Source organism: Chiloscyllium punctatum, chromosome 19, assembly GCF_047496795.1.
Source record: "Chiloscyllium punctatum isolate Juve2018m chromosome 19, sChiPun1.3, whole genome shotgun sequence".
NCBI lineage: Eukaryota > Metazoa > Chordata > Chondrichthyes > Orectolobiformes > Hemiscylliidae > Chiloscyllium > Chiloscyllium punctatum.
Window position 1 is genome coordinate 89,153,220 of NC_092757.1, and position 16,972 is coordinate 89,170,191.

The following is a 16,972-nucleotide window of genomic DNA, read 5'->3' on the forward strand; positions in this document are numbered from 1 at the left end:
TATCCTTGTCAAATGTGGTTATTAGAGCCATTGTATCATAAAAAGAATTTGTTCAGCGCAACAGGTCCATACCTCCTCTCTGATGCAAGGTTTGCAGGAGATGTAATATTTTTTAAATAGAAAAATAATATTAATGCTTTTATGTGAATCACAATGCGCTCATTTTGATAACGATATGCAATGCATGTCACCAGAGTGATATAGTAGTTTAAAGACTTTAAATATTAGGACAAATTAGGTAACTTAATAATATTCCCTTTTGTGTTTGAGTTTGGAGTTGGTGGTCTACCAAATGTATTTAAAATTATGAAGCAGTTTAATAAGTTGGATAGAAAAACAATTTTCACCTAGTATCTTTTGTATCCTTCTGTGGCTCAACATCATTTTTTTTATATAATGCTGCTGTGAAGCATCTTGGGATCCATCATTACACTTAAAAAAAATGTTCTATCAGTGCAATATCTCAAAATCGGCAAGTTTGGGATCAAGTTTGCAGTTGATCTCAAATCTTGTCAGTTTTGGACTAGGTTTGGGTAGAGCAGAATCAGGTGAGGGTCAAGGATTGCTTGGATCACAGGAAAAGATGGACATGCAAAGCTGATGAATCATAAGCTAGCCATCAACTTACCAAATGGTGGTGTGGGCTGGAAGGATTGAATGTGCTACTCCTGCTCCTAATTCATCTTTTGATTGTTGGCACACTGTAGCGATATAGCATCTTGCTAAACAATCCAATAAATTATTTTGCTATTCTAATAATAGTTGAAATTCGTCCGTGGAAGTTTAAAATGTCCAGTTTTGGGACAATACCTCAAATTTGACTATTTGAAAATAGATGATGTGTACGTAGTGGGGAAATTTAGAACTGAGAAGCATAATGTTAAAGTTAAGGGCAGCCCATTTGGGAGTGAAAAATCAGTTTTTTTTTCTTCATGTTAAGAGCAATGGAAATTTAAAATTCTGTTGCCCAATAGGTTGTGTATCCTGGAATAATTGATATGTTCAAGGGTGTTATTAATAGTGGGGTTTTTTTTGTTTGTTTGGCGAGGATAACAAGGGAAATTGACCAAATATTAGTAAATGGAAATGTAGCACAGACCAGCCATGATCTAATTGCACAGGCTTAGTGGTCTATACGAAAAGGTATCTCTAGATATCTTAATTTTACCACTTAAAAGGCATATGATAATATATTGAATCAAAGCGTATTGAACAGACTGCCTCTGCCTCTGTTTTCTCTTTTTTTTTATTTTGTAAGCCAAAGGCAACATTAATCCCATATAACAATGGGTTGAATTTTCCCAAAGATTGTATATCTACAGGCTTTCCTCACAATTTTATGTTGCTCACCTCATGAATTATGCACAATGATATCACTGTTGTGCTGCCTTGAGCTCATGCTGGCAAAACATTCATCAGTGCCAGGGTCATCCAGAGTTCATGGTGCAAGTGCCATATGTAAACTTCAGCTGCATACTGTCAAATGCTATCAACCTCGTCTGAAATAGCTACACAGGTCAATTTGGTATCCACCCTCTGGAGGGTCTGTGCTCCACAAGCTCCATTGTTACCATCTTCTCTCTGTTACCTTGCACTCACTCAAACTTTGCCATTGCAGCCACCTCTGCCATAGCTAATGATCTATCACTGTATCTGTTTCATCTTCCCTCAGTGGCTCTCTCACACCCACCCTTTAAACTACTGACCTTTCCAGCCACAGTGCTTCCTATTCACTCACTCTGAACACGTTATCCTCTCTCCTGACTGGTGACAGTCCAGCGCCTTGACTAACCATAGCTCCCCATGACTATTCATTGCTGCCAAACATGACAAACAGCCTGGCTGGCTGACTGCACTAAAATGCAAGGCAAGACAGATGTCATGACCATCTTGACAATGATAAATTTGTTTTTCAGTTCTTACCGTTTTTTCCCAACTGACTTGCCGTTGCCCACATTGATCACAGCCTGGGAAAATTCAACTATGTGTGACTAAAATAGGGAATAAACTTGTTTCTAATTGCTTAATTTTGCTAAGCTTGTTGCTTTGTTATCCTTTTCCCCTTCTCTAACTGTATATTTCAAAACTGTTGAGAATTTTGAAGATATTTCCACCTTTGGAATCATCAAAGGTTTAAACTGTCTGGAGGCTTTTTTTTTGTTATACAACTACTTAATAGTTGTACAGAGCTTGGCTAAAAATGGTTGACCCAAGCTTAAGCGTCCAAAGTCATTCATTTTCTTATGGGATGGCAGAGGAAGAAATGTTTAATGGAAGGGTTGATCTTAAGAATGAGGTTTGCACATACAAAGCTGAGACTGCATGTTACTAAATATTATTGATCTCTTCACACAGAAGGCCAAAATGCCCGTTTTAAATTTAAGAGTTTCTAAGATGGTTTCTATTTTTAAAATGCACTCAGAATTGCAGAGTCCTAAATTACAATTGTTCTCCATTGGGGAGCAAACCAGAACAAATACAGCAACTTCCAATAGATGTTCTGATTCAATACATAAGTCATTACAAGGACAAGCGTATCTTCCATTAGAGTCATATGGACTCCCAAACCTCCCCGGCAGCCCACCCCACACTCTCTCCACCTTCTGGGCAAAAAAGCAGCCCCCCCCCCCCCCCCCCCCCAGGTCTCTTCCACGTCTTTCCCCTCTCACGTCAAGCCCATTAGCTTGCTCTCTTCACAAAGTTCGCTAAGAAGCTGAAGAAAGTATGTGACTGACATCATTGAGATATTGTTTGCATTATGAAACATGTTGCCTCCTATCCTGTATTTGTTGTAAAAGGCATTTAAACCAAAAGATTGCCATTATTTAGTTGCTGTTACCTAATTAATCTCATTATCGTGATTACTTTCTCAAAACTTCTGATAAGACATGGGAGCAGAAGTAGTTCAACCACTGGGTTAGCTCCAATCTTTCATGATATTGTAGCTGATCTGATGATCCTCAACTTTGCTTTTCTTGCCTTTTCCCCATAACCCTTGAGTTCTTTGCTTTCTAAAGATCTACCTCAGTGTTGAATATGCTTAACAACTCAACCTCTGTGGGTCTCTGTGATAAAGAATTCCTCAGATTCACTGCATAAATATCCTGCACTCTGAGCTGCAAACTAAATATTTCAAAATTAGAATCTAAACTTCTTGTATTGGAACTTGAATGAACATTAAAAATATGCATTTTTATTTAATTAGTATGATTGCTTTCTAAGGATAGAGAGACAACTTCAAGGGACAGCTGGAAATTTACCTTTCAGACTTCCTCAACAAGCTTGATGATGATTGAGTATGTTCAGTACTAGCCATCCAATTTGTAAAGAAAATAAAAATGCTTTTGATTTCCCAGACTTTTAGTAAAATATGACCAACAATGTTGCACGGATCCTTGTAGAGTTTAAAATATATTGTTTTAAAAATATACATTTCAGACAGTTATTGAATTGATTGAATATTGCAGGTTACAAGTAGCTTATGCAGATACAAAATTTTATGTAATTTGAATCAAAATAGTGAAAAATATACAAATTGTGAGGGCTGAAAATAGTTCAAGTGTGATAGTAAACAGTCAGTGACTGATGGAGAAACGTAAGGGAAAAGTTATCAACGTGAAATATTAATTCTGTTTCTCTCCAAAGTGCTGTGTGACAGAGTATTTCCAACATTTTTATGCTTTGAGTTACTACTGAGACTGGTCTTTGTGTGTCAAGAGTGTAATGCTGGAAAAGCACAGCAGGTCAGGCAGTATCTAAGGAGCAGGAGAATCGGACATGAGCCCTTCATCAGGAATGAGGCTTGTGGGTCGGGGCTGAGAGATAAATGGGAGTGGAGTGGGGTTGGTTGGGGAAGGTAGCTGGGAAAGCATTAGGCGAATGAAGGTGAGGGAAAAGATAGGTTGGGGAATGGGGGGAGGAGGGGTGATGGACGGGTCTGGAGTGCTGTGCTGAATTGGAGGCTTGGGACTGAGATAATGTGGACGGAGGGCAAATGAGGGCATTGTTGAAATCCACATTTATCCCGTGTAGTTGCAGGGTCCCAAGGCAGAATATGAGGGGTTCCTCCTCCAGGCATTGGATGGTAACGGTTTGACGGTGGAGGAGGCCCAGGACCTGCGTGTTCTTGATGAAGTGGGATGGGAAGTTGAAGTGTTCAGCCACGGGGTGGTGGGATATATGGGTGTGGGTGTCCCTGAGATGTTCTCTGAAATGATCTGCAAGAAGGCATCCTGTCTCCCCGATGTAGAGGAGACCACACCGGCTGCAACGGATGCAGTAGATGACATTGGTAGAGGTACAAGTGAATTTCTGATGGATGTGGAAGGATCCCTTGGGGCCTTGGATGGAGGTGAGGGGAATGATGTGGATGCAGGTTTTTCACTTCCTGCAGTGGCAGGGAAAGGTGCCAGGAGTGGGGTGTGGACCTGGTGAGGGAGTTGCGCAAGGAATAGTCTTTTCAGAATGCTGATAGGGGTGGGCGGGAAATATATTCTGGTGATGGGGTCCATTTGGAGGTGGAGGAAGTGGCAGAGGATGATGCGTTGTATGCGGAGATTGGATGGAAGATGGGGGCGGAGAGGGGGGGAGTTCTGTCCTTGTTGCGTTGGGAGGGGTGAGGATCAAGGGAGGTGGTGCGTGAAGTGGAGGCAATGCACTGGAAGGCCTTGTCAACCACATGGGAAATGAAGTTGCGATCATAGAAGGAGGCCATCTGGGACTTTTGAGGTGGAATTGGACATTTTTACAGGAGGTAGGGTGGGAGGAGATGTAGTCTAGGTAGCTGTGGGAGTCAGTGGGCTTGTAGTCTATGTCTATAGTTAGTCAGTCGCCAGAAATGGTGATGGAGAGGTCCAGGAAGGGGAGGGAGGTTTCAGAGAGAGTCCAGGTGAATTTGAGTTTGAAGGATAAGGGCTTTTGCCTGAAATGTCCATTTTCCTGCTCCTTGGATGCTGCCTGACCTGCTGTGCTTTTCCAGCACCACTCTGATCTAAACTCTGGTTTCCAGCATCTGCAGTCCTCACTTTTGCACAGGTGAATTTGAGGTCAAACAAAAGGTAAGGCAAAGGAATTACTGCTTCACTCAAACCTAAAACTTCCTCAGCCAGAAGATTCCAATATTATGTTCCACCTGGTATAAAATCATGGGACCTGCCAGTGGTTGGCTTTGCACCTTTTGGCTGAAGTACTGTCAGGAATGTGATTGCAATCTGGTCACCAAATACAAATCCTAGCTATGCATTGAGACAGAGGCAGTAAAACAGGCCTTGCAAAGTTAGACATCACTCTTTAAGATTTTTATGAAGATTTTTTTTCTGTTCTTCCTGCTCAAGGATCTTCCGAATCGAGCAAAGCTGGCTGTTCAGCACCTTGTGCAAAAAGTTGGATTCTTTGGAATCTTGGCCTGTGCCTCGGTAAGTAAAAGGCAGAATTTAATAAGCGCAGGTTGTGTTGTGGAGTGGAAGGGAATAGTATTCCTATGGAGTTGTATCCTGTCCTGGGCTTTTCAGAATGCTCCACATTAATTTGACATCAGTCATTTTACACAAACAAGAACTAAATGAGTGATTAGTTGATCTATTTTTGCTGTTGATGGAGAAAGAATGATGACCAGAGACAACATCCTGTTCTTAAAATATTTGACATGGAATAGGCAGTCAGGGCCCTAACATGCAAGTCTGGAAGTTGACTCTTTCAATCATGCATTCTTCCAGTTCTGCACTGAAGAATTGGTTTAGATTTATGGTGAAGTGTTAAATGCATGTGGGCCATAAAGTGATAAAGTGGCTTGAGTCTGATTTCCGCATGCATCTTTGATGTTAGCAATGACCAATACTTAAGAAAGTGAAACACGTTATCATCTGTCCTTTCCTCTATTGTTCTGTGGCACAGATTATTATAACCCACATTTATCTCATTGCCTTAAAGAGCAAACCATGACACTTGTTTCTTGAATCATGGATATCGCAATTCCAGAGTGTATATTGATGTTGTGATGGGGCTTAAAATGTTTTTTAAAAAAAAAGTTTTCAAAAATAAAGGAAGACTGTTATTTTGTGAATGCTTGTTGTAGTTTCAAATGTACTCTTGAACAAAATGTGATTGTTGCTAATATCTCTTCTGTTGTAAACACTGGAGTTGAGAAATTTGAGTGGATTCTATAAAACTGTCAAATTTTCACTCTTCGTTGAACTGAACCAATTTTCTCTTTCACCAACTACCATGGTAAGAAAACTAATTTAGGAAATGAAATGTATGGTCTTTTTGCTCCCACATTTTCTACTCACCACTGTATTTTTGTGTCACAGAGCAAGAGGGGACAAGACTGAAACCATGACTTCCAGTTTTCTTTGATAATATATGCTTACTTTCTCGATTTGCATCCACAGGAGATGACAGAAAGAGGAAAATTAACTATGTGGGAGATGAAAAGTCTAAAGCTTATTCTATCACTTTATGGTGCACTCTCTCCCCAGTACCATGTCATCTAAGTCTGGGAGAATCTTATGTTGTTGAAAATGTCACCATCTAGAATGAAATGTAATAGATCCTGTCCGCATATTCCCAAGCCAAGACTTGTAAGAGCAGAAAGGCTTCCCTGGCCATATAAACATAGGAGCAGGAGTATGATCATAGCTGATCCATAATTGAACATTAATGACTTTGTTGAAGGAGGTGAATGTTCTATCACCACGTTTATGGATGAAACATAAGTAGGTGGGAAGGCAAGTAGTGAGGATTACACATATGCAAAGGGATATAGTCAGGTTAGGTGAGTGGGCAAAACAGGGCAGATGAAGACCCTTCAGCATATTCTGAGAAGATGGGAGATTATGCATTTTGGCAGGAAGATAGAAAAGCTAGATCTTATTTAAAGAGGAAGGACTGCAGATAGTTACACAAGAGAGATTCAGGGTCTTTGAGGATTAATCAGAAGATGCTAGCATCCGAGCTCAGCAGGTTATAGGGTTGGCAAATGGACTGTTGGCCTTTATGGTGTGAAGAGAATGGTGTATCAAAATAAAGAACTCTTTCTAAACTATACAAAGCAGTAATCAAACCACACCTGAAGTACTGTGAATAGTTGTGGTCCCCTTACCAAAGGAAAGATATACTTATACTGGAGGCAGTCCAGAGAAGGTTAATTAGGTTGATTCTGGGTTTAGAGGGATTTTCACAAGGGGAGTTTGGGCGTGGATTTATTGGAATGAGTAGGGGGCATAACCTCAGAGTCAGGGGTCACCCATTTAAGTCAGAGATGAGGAGGATAATTTTACTCTAACGATAGTGAACACATGGAATTCTTTATAGTGGAAGGCTGCAGAGGCTGGGGTGTTAAAGTATATTCAAGGCTGAGAGAGACTGATTTTTAGTTAGTCAAGGAATCAAGGGTTATGGGAATAAAGCAGGAAAGTGGAGTTAAGGATTACCAGATCAACCACAATCTCACTGAATGGTGAAATAGGCTGAATGGTCTCCTTCTGCTCTTGTGTCTATGGTCTTGTGATCCTCTCTTCACAAACTCTCACTCCCTCTCCATTGCCATTGATGCCTTTAGTGCCTACAAATCTAACACTACTTTCTTAAATATATTCAATAACTTGGTCCGGACAGCATGCAGTGGAGAATTCCACCAGTGAAGAAAATGCTCCACATCTCAGTCCTAAATAGTCTGTATCTCAAATCCTGAGACAATGGCTCCTTGCTTTAGACCGCTTAGACAGAGGAACGATCATCTCTGCATCCTGTAGGCCCAGCCCTGTCAGAATTTTGGGTTTCCTCGAGATTCTGCCCCCCACCGACTTATTTCTCTAAACCATAGTGAATCCACCATACCTCCTTTCACAAACATTGTCAAAAACAAATCAACTGATGAAAGCTTCATCATCTGATTGAGGAAGATGCCTTGAACATACTTCTGTAACCATGTTTGCACTATGCTTTCAACAACAAAATAAACTGAGCAGCTACATAAATTGATGGCTGACATTTAAGCTAAAATTTCCAGCTTTACTTTAGTAGATATGGTGGATGGCATAAAAGTATATTTTGCATGTTTTTCAGTAATGTCATTGACTTTAAATTCTGTTACAGATCAATTCATTTCTTTTCCCCCTTATGTTAACTTTTTTTGATAAATATCCTGGGTGTGTTGTAGATTCCCAATCCCCTCTTTGACCTGGCTGGAATAACATGCGGACACTTCCTTGTGCCATTCTGGACCTTCTTTGGTGCAACTCTCATTGGAAAAGCTATTGTGAAAATGCACATTCAGGCAAGTGAAAACAACCTGTGTAGCTCATCAGACAGCATACTTGGAATTTAACTCATTTTGAAGACAACTGGACTGTACACTTGCCCTTAAAATGAGATGTTTAGACCTGAGCAGGGTGTTGGTGTGTAAGTAGTGCCCTTTTAACATGGGTGGAAATTTCAGTTTTTGTTATTTCAGCTACTAAACAATGGGTTGAATGCAAACCAGGGAATGATTGTCAATAACATTAGATTGTGTCTGAAAAACCTAGAACAAAATACTGGAGATGATCTTGTTAGAACTACAGTTACTTATATTTACAACACTGTTACCTCCATTTGAATGGTCTAGCGATTTACCTTTGGAAAACATTTCTCAGTTCAACTCCAAGTCTCTCTTTATTTGGTTAATAATTAGAAGGGAATGTGTGTGACAGTTACGAAAGAATTAGCCAAACGAAAGCTCTATTCTGGAAAGAACATGCTAATAGAGAATCTTGTTAATCTGCCACTTTAGATAGTTCCATACATGGGATTTCTCCTGAATTTAAAACCAATGCTGTAAACTTAGCTGATGGAATTGTATGGCTAGATAACTGTAAGGCTCTCACTTTCCAAACAAACTGGAAGACCTTAAAGAGGTGGTATCACACTTTAGAGGTTTGCCTCCTGAAATGTTATTGATGCAGAAAAATTGAACCTCTTTTAATGTATGTGAGATTGTATACGCTGTACTTTGTGACAGGTGTCTCGAAATCCAGAGCAATGAGATTGACTCTTAATTGCCCACTGAGCTAATAGGTATGGTCAATAAAAGTTGGCCGAGCCATGAATTAGTAATTTTTTAAAAAGCTACATAACACTGCAAGTCTGATGATGATCCAAAGTGGATTAAATGTTGACAGTATTCTTTTGGAATAATAGGTGAAGCAATAGGAAATATTCTATAACAAACACATGCCCCTGCTTCCAGCAGTCGATGGGTTAAAGTAATTTGTTATATTGTGTAATCATTCAGCCATTTTTGAAATATGCAAACATGTTGAGGCTCACTAAATCCTAGCAACTTTCTTGCTAATCTCTCTCAATATTAGAGTACTCCCACACAATAAATCTTGCTCAATTCATTGCACACTTTTTTGTTTTCAGTTTAGTAAGGAAGGTACAATTTACTAATTATATGATCTGTCCTGCAAAATAACTCTTATCAGAAAGAACTCAATCTCAATCCCCAGTCTAACAAGTTGGTTTATTGAGTATGCCACAATGCAGGTTCAAACATCCTAAACAGGTTTGTGATCTCACCTATATATTTTATCTGTGAATATTGAACCAGGACTAGACTGAGAAAATCTACATTGCTGCCTCACCCAACAACATTCTACTGTATTTAAGCTTACACATTAACAGAGATACTAAGGAACTCCTAAAAGCAATGGAAAGGTATCTAGCATGGTGAATGTAACTTTAAAGGAAGTTGAAAAGATAAGAGTGGGGCGCAGTGAAATAAGTTGTGTCTGGTCCCGTTCTTAACAGTGCTTTAGATATACTCCATTTTGTAGATCATATGTGATGCTAGAATTATAGCCCAGTTAGCCTAATATCAGTAGTAGGGAAAATGTTGGAGTCTGTCGTAAAGAATAGGATAACAAGACACTTAGAAATTACCTGTAGTCTATTTTGGAATAAGATAGAGAAATTTCTTCATTCAGAATGGCAAACCTGTGGGATTTTCTACCACAGAAGTCTGGGGAAGTAAAGTCACTGCAAATATTTAATGAAGAAATGCTAGATTTCTAGACGGTAAAGGTGTCAAGGGGTATGGGGTCAGAGTAAGAGAATGGTGTTTGAGTTAGATGATCAGCCAGGATCATGTCAATTAACAGACTGGTTCCATGGACTGAATGGCCTACCCAGCTCCTATTTTCCATATTTCTATGTTAAATGAGTTCAAAAATAGTGCCATAATTGCTTAAATATAGATTAGATTGCTTGGTTTCTTCACATAGCAAATTCTAGCTGCAGCTAGGGGAAAAGGCAAGAGTGAGAAGTTCAACTTTGCAGTGAGAGATTTTTGGGGCTGGATAGGGAAAATTAAACTGAGTAGAAGTTGTGTGAATTATGCCTGATCTCCCAGACTCCATAAATAGTTGGTAGCATTGAACTAGTGTTGCCTTTCCATCATTGAGTGGCTGTGGTCGATTTTTTTTACTTGGGCAAGGAAGGAGTGATTGTGAATTTAAGGACCATTGAGTCCTTGGAATATGTTGAATTAGCTATGTTCGTTGTTTTGTAACTCTGCCTTTATAATTTTGTTCAATACTCTGTACTCTTGAGGGTTAAAGATGATGAGTCACACAGAACTTTATCTGGGAAGTGCTGGCAGTTGGGTTATGTACTAAAGTAGGTCAAAGTTGACTATTTTGTATCACCCTGGTGATAACATATTACTCATTGCTGCATTATTTGTTCCTGAGAAACTGGGCTTGTCAGATGTTTGATCCAAAAAAATAAAATTGGTCTTGGCCCTTGACTTCCAATTTTAACTAGCTAAGTCATTACACACTGAAGAATAAAAGCAAACTCGAGGAAATTGTTGTTAGTAGTATAATCTAGAGTGAACTGATGATTTTACTAAAAGCAAAGAAACACTAGATACAGTTATGCAGTTATTGTGACTGCAAATATTTAGAGGCTTTCAGGAAATGTGCTTTGGTAAAATTAATTGTACTGACATGCTTTAAGTTTAATTCAATGTATATTTAGTGTGTAAGTTGCACCTTTTGGTTGTATGGCGAGCCTTTAACGTTTGATTGTAGCTTCCAATATTTGGGTTAGAACTTAGCTCATGGCACTCAGGGTTCAGAAGTTTTGAGATGACAGGCAATTCCAATCTCATCTTGAGTTGGCTGGGAATTCAGCAACGCCATGGCCATTTAATGCTGAGGAATGTTAATTGACTAGAAATCCCTCACAATCTGAAGTCTCGCTTCAGATTTGCTGACAAATCTGAATGGCTGACAGCAAAACCAATGGCAAGCAGTGGCTGGAATCTCTGACCCAGTAAGTGTGGGGAGTGCGATGGAGTGAGGAGGTGAAGATTGAGGAAGGTGCTGTGAGGTGGAGGCTGAAGGAGTTTGCACCCAAGAGGGTGGAGGATTTTGAGAGGTAGGAGCATGCACAAAACTGTGGAACCATAACATTTTACAATGTCTCCAAAATGGTTGCCTGGCTTTTTTCAATGTACCTCGATTCTATTGTTTTCTAATCATTTTAACTTGGCTAGATGGGTATATTATGAACAAGTATTTACAAGGTAGTATATAAAACGTTCAGTTGGTTCTTTGATTTCAATTTTGACCCGATCAGGAAGATTATTTGTGTGATGAGGGTGTGGCACAGCAGTTGTGAAATCCCAGGGGCAATCATAAATTGGTGCAGATCATGTTTTAGGATTAGGGGGAAGGGGATGGTTCCATTTTTAAAAACATGCTTGAATAACTTTAATTTAATGTTAAATTTATGTTTAATTAATTAACAAAAATAACATAAATTTATTAAAAACATAAGTCACATTCTGTATAAAATTGAAATTTTTTTAAATTAATAACAGTAACTGTAGGCTGAATAATTAAGGATTACAAGTGTTGACACTAATTATTCAACCTGTAAACTTACTTTTAGTTGTTTAACAGATTTTACTTCCTAAGCATTCTTTCATTCTAACTCAACATCCAACTGAGGAAATAGCTTGAGTAGCTGGATATTGGAATTCTTGATCTGTCAAGAGTCCTTCTTGAACCCATGATTTGAACCTGTCACTGAACTTCTGTGGTGCTGTTTGTAAATTGCTGTTTTGGGTTGTGTAGTAGCAACCTGGAGTGACTTTTGTTGATTTGTGCTTCTCTTTCTTCCTGTTTTTAAGTCCCTGATTTTCTCTTTCCAGCCACCTACTCTCACTCCTGACTGACCTTTTTGCAGTAACACTCTCTTGGAATAACTCAGACACTACGTTCAACTCATTCGAACACTCATTGTGACTAGCACTTATTCATAAGACCATGATATTTAAGTGTAGAAAAAATTAAAATTACTATTGTAAAATATTTTCATACGTCAATGTTCCTCTAGCATTATGCTAGTTTCATGTTTTGTGCAGTGGACTTGCCTTCATGGTCATAGCTCCTTAGTTGATATGGCATCTTCGGAGCTAAATTCCCCATTTGTTACTACCAAGAACATTTCAGGCTTTGACATGTCTGTTGAGTATGACATGTACCTCCTCAGCTGTTTTTCTACATACTGTCGCATTGTGCAGAAAGGGTGGTGGTACATTCAGAATGTAAGTCCTTTGTTACTGATCTGCTCACCAATATAAATATACAGTCATTGATTACCCCTGTTTTGATTTTGAATTAGATTGCCTCCTTCCTTAACCTACTCACGTGTAGCAAGGGACTGGTTGAACTTTACTATGTTAGTTCACATGAGCTTGAATTCAAACCTAATCTCCAAACATTAAAGAAGTGTTCTAATACATGATACTGAGTTGATGCCCAGTTTGAGTTCCACCAGGGCCACACAACTCCTGACCTCCTTAAAGCCTTGGTTCAAAAGAGCTGAATTCCAGAGGTGAGGTGACAGTGGTTTGACATCAAGGCTGCATTCAACCAAGTGTGGCATCAAAAAAAGCCCAAGTAAAACTGGAAATGATAGGTATCAGGGCCAATCCACATCAGGTGCTATATCACTTGCCCTTCGTTCCTCCCTAGAACATCTTGACACCAAGAACAGCTACGTAAAAATCCTACTCATTGACTACAGTTCGCCTTCAACACTATTATCCCCACGCGACTGAATATTAAACTTAGTGATCTTGGACTAAGCCTCACTCTCTGCAACTGGATCCTCCGTTTCCTGACCCACAGGCCAAATGAGTAAAGATTGGGACAATATTTCATTGTCACTAACACTCAACACTGGAGCCACTGTCAATGACAGGCCGCCAGCACTCGTAAAGATCTATCCCACCCTGGCAATGTTTTTGGACAACCTGTACCATCAGGGAGAAGGTACAGAAGCCTGAACACATGCACCTGCCGGTTTCACAACAGTTTCTACTCTACTGTTGTCAGAATACTGAATGGACTCTCAAACTTAACATTCATCTGTACCTTTTTTTTGTATTTTTGCCACTGTTTACCTATTATTTACTATCTATGCTACTTAACTCTGTGATCTGCCTGTATTGCTTGCAAGATAAAGCTTTTCACATGACAATAAGTTCAATTCAATTCAACTCTCTGCTGATTGGAGTCATACTAGGCACATAAGATTGTCATGGTTGTTGGAGGTTCAGCTATCTCTGGTCCAGGAGATCTGTCAAAGTTCCCCAGGGTAGTGTCCTAGGACTAACCATTTTCAGCTGCTTCACCAATGACTATCCCTGCATCATAAGATCATTTAATGGGGATGTTTATTAATGATTGCGCAATGTTCAGCACCAAAACAGACTCCAGAGATACTGAAGCAGTCACTGTATACCCCACTATCAGTATCCTGGGGGTCACCATTAACCAGAAACTTAACTGGACTTGCCACATAAACAAGAGCAGGTCAGAGGCTAGGAATACTTCAGTGAGTAACTTACTACCTGACTCCCCAAAGCCTGTCCATTGTCTACAAGGCCAAGTCAGGACTGTGGTAGAATACTCCCCACTTACCTGGATGGGTATATCTCCAACAACACTCAAGCTTGACTCCGTCTAGGACGAAGCAGCCTGCTTAATTGACACTGCATTCACTCCCTCCACCACTGACGCTCAGTAGCAGCAGTGTGTACTATCCACAAGATGCATTGCAGAAATTCACCAAAAATCCTCAGACAGCATTTTCCAAACTCATGGCCAATTTCATCTAGAAAGACAAAGGCAACAAATGCATGGGAACACCACCACTTTCAAGTTCGCTTTGAAACCACTCACCATTCTGACTTGGAAATATACTTAGCTAAAAATCACAACACCAGGTTATAGTCCAACAAGTTTATTTGGAAGTACTAGCTTTCGGAGTGCTGCTCCTTCATGTAGTTGTGGAGCAGGATCATAAGACACAGAATTAGTAGCAAAAGATCTCAGTGTCATGCAACGGAAACGATATATTGAAAAAAAACCTAGATTGCCGTTAAGTCTTTCATCTTTTAGAATGGGTTGCAGGTTTCGGTTCATTACTTTGTAAATCCCAGAATTTCTTTCCAATCACCTTCTCAAGAATGCTGAGAACACCAGCATCTCCACGTCATGGAAATATATTGCCATTCCTTTCCTGTTGCTGGGTCAAAATTCAGGAATTCCCTCCCAAATGACATTCCCTCCCAAAAGAGAAAATGCTGGAAAATCTCAGCAGGTCTGGCAGCATCTGTAAGAAGAGAAAAGAGCTGACGTTTTGAGTCTAACTGCCCCTTACTGTCTAACTGTAGTGATACCTTCTCAAGGCTAATAAATGCTGGCCAGCCAGCGACATCCACATTCCACAAATGAGCAAAATAGATTATACTCCCTAGTCAAGGATATTTTAAATTTTCCACTGTTAACTATTGTATACTAAAGTCTATTCTTGAATTTCACTTTGCTGCAGTAGTTCTATGTGGCTTGAATTTCTCAGATCTTCATAGATATTTTCTCATCAATCTGTTCATAGATGTTATTACACACCTCTGGAGTAGGTGGGACTTGAACACTTTTTACTGCTATTTTTCTCTTTCACCAACATTAACGGTCTCTTTGAATTTTGCATCTGGCCTCTGCACCATCTGTCCTTTTGCTCCTCCTCTGCCTCTCTTAAAAGTACTTATATATAAAAACACTTCCCAGTGCCTTTCAGTTCCAAAGAAGAATCATGCTGGACTGTAAATGTTAATGCTATTTCTCTCTCCACAGATGCTGCCAGACCTGCTGATTTTCTCGAACATTCTTTCTTTGTTTCAGATTTTCAGCTTCCACAATATTTTCCTTTTATTCATGCAGTTGTCCATTCATTTGTTTCATTATTTTTTGAGAGACCCCCACTATGTGCAATACTGTCATGTTTCCCATGAATGAATACTTTGAAAAGTACATAATTTGGAACATGTTGAGGTTGCAAGTGGCACCACATGAATGCAAATTTTTGTTCTTTCTTACCAACAAGCCAACCTGACACTTCTGGCTTATTTCTTCTCTGTTGTCTGTCAGGATTATATCCTTCCTGCCTCATGTTCTGCTGAGTGCATAGATTTGTTTTTTTCCTTTTCTCTGTACATTTTTTAGAAATGTGATTCAGATTGCCTATAGACTAGATACAAATGGAAAACTTTAAAGGGAAAAAGAAATTGGATAGCTTGCCAAAAGGGGAAGTTGGTTTCTACCCACTGAGTTTAAACATAATCATGTTTTTGTTTATTGCACTGCACAGTAAAACTCTTCTGTTTGGTTTAAACCAATGTAATTTTATCTCTAAGGAGGATATCTGGAATCTCCTATATATAATTCCAGCAAACCACCAGCATCCAACCAATTGTCAGTATCTTCTGGGTTCAAGTTGCTGTCAGTTCATAAATGTAAATGCTGATTGATAACTGGAAGTGTATAGCACAGTGATCTTAATCAAAAATTCAGAATTTAACTAAAATAAAGATACCAGCCGTTAAAACAATTTTTCATTTTAAATTTTGACCACAATCCATTGTTTTGTGTACCCACAATTATGTAGTACCCCACATTTCTAGGATTAATGTGATTGAGAATTTCTTATGCTTGATAGTTAATAAAGTGTCTGTGGAAGGTGGGGTTGGTGTTTCTGCATAATCCCAGACTCTAGTATAGATATAACAAGCTGTTGTCTGATAAATTATACTTTGTTCACCTTCAGTCGTCCTCCTGTTTTTCTACAGATGTAACTACATATAGTGTGCTTATTCTTGTTCTTCCAAACCTCCATATATGCTGTCCATCATCGTCTTCTTTCCTGGACTCTCACTGCAATAAAGTAGAAACTCTTCATACTGTCTTGTAATCTAGTTCATGCTTCCTCTGGAAAGAGCTTAAATCTGTGAAAGAAGAAAAGGAATTCTGTCACATTGAGCTGTTAAGTTCTGGAATGCACTGTCTGAGTGTGTGATGAATGGAGGTTCAGTTGAATCATTCAAAACAGAATTAGATTATTATCTGAGAAATAACATAGAGGGTTATGGGAAAAAGGCAGAAGCATAGCACTAAGTGAAAACTTGATGGGCTGAATGGCTGCCTTCTGTGCTGTAACAATTCTGCACCCTTCCAGTATACCAAAAATCAGATGTGTCAGATCTTATTATATTTAATTTCATGGGTAAATTGAGTAAGCACATCTCTTCCTGTACCTTTAAGTGACTGTATTTTTAGGTGCCTGTTTTATCCCAAGTTATTTTTTTCCCTAACTAACTAGATATTTTTTAAACCCACAGAAACTATTTGTTATTATAATGTTCAGCAAGCACATAGTGGAACAGATGGTGTCCTTGATAGGGTGAGTAATTCAACTACTGATTTTCATATCTGTCTTGTAAGAATGGAAAGCTTGGTGGGTGGAATTGCCCAAGAAAGGGTTATTTGAAATGAATATATCGTTACATCCTCCTTGAGACCTAATCCACCTGTGATGGCGGTTGATTCATTTAAAAATCTTTATTCTCTACTGTGGGTGC

At 39.2% G+C, this 16,972-nt stretch overlaps 1 protein-coding gene across 3 annotated transcripts in view; it reads left to right on the top strand.

Moving 5' to 3' along the window:
• Window positions 1-16,972, top strand: part of vmp1 (vacuole membrane protein 1) — a 196,738-nt gene that overhangs the window by 149,363 nt on the left and 30,403 nt on the right. For all 3 annotated transcript variants that reach the window (XM_072590019.1, XM_072590021.1, XM_072590020.1), the window contains exons 8-10: window positions 5,334-5,414; window positions 8,159-8,275; window positions 16,733-16,794. In XM_072590019.1, coding sequence (XP_072446120.1) covers window positions 5,334-5,414; window positions 8,159-8,275; window positions 16,733-16,794 — 260 coding nt within the window. The remainder of the gene's footprint in view (window positions 1-5,333; window positions 5,415-8,158; window positions 8,276-16,732; window positions 16,795-16,972) is intronic.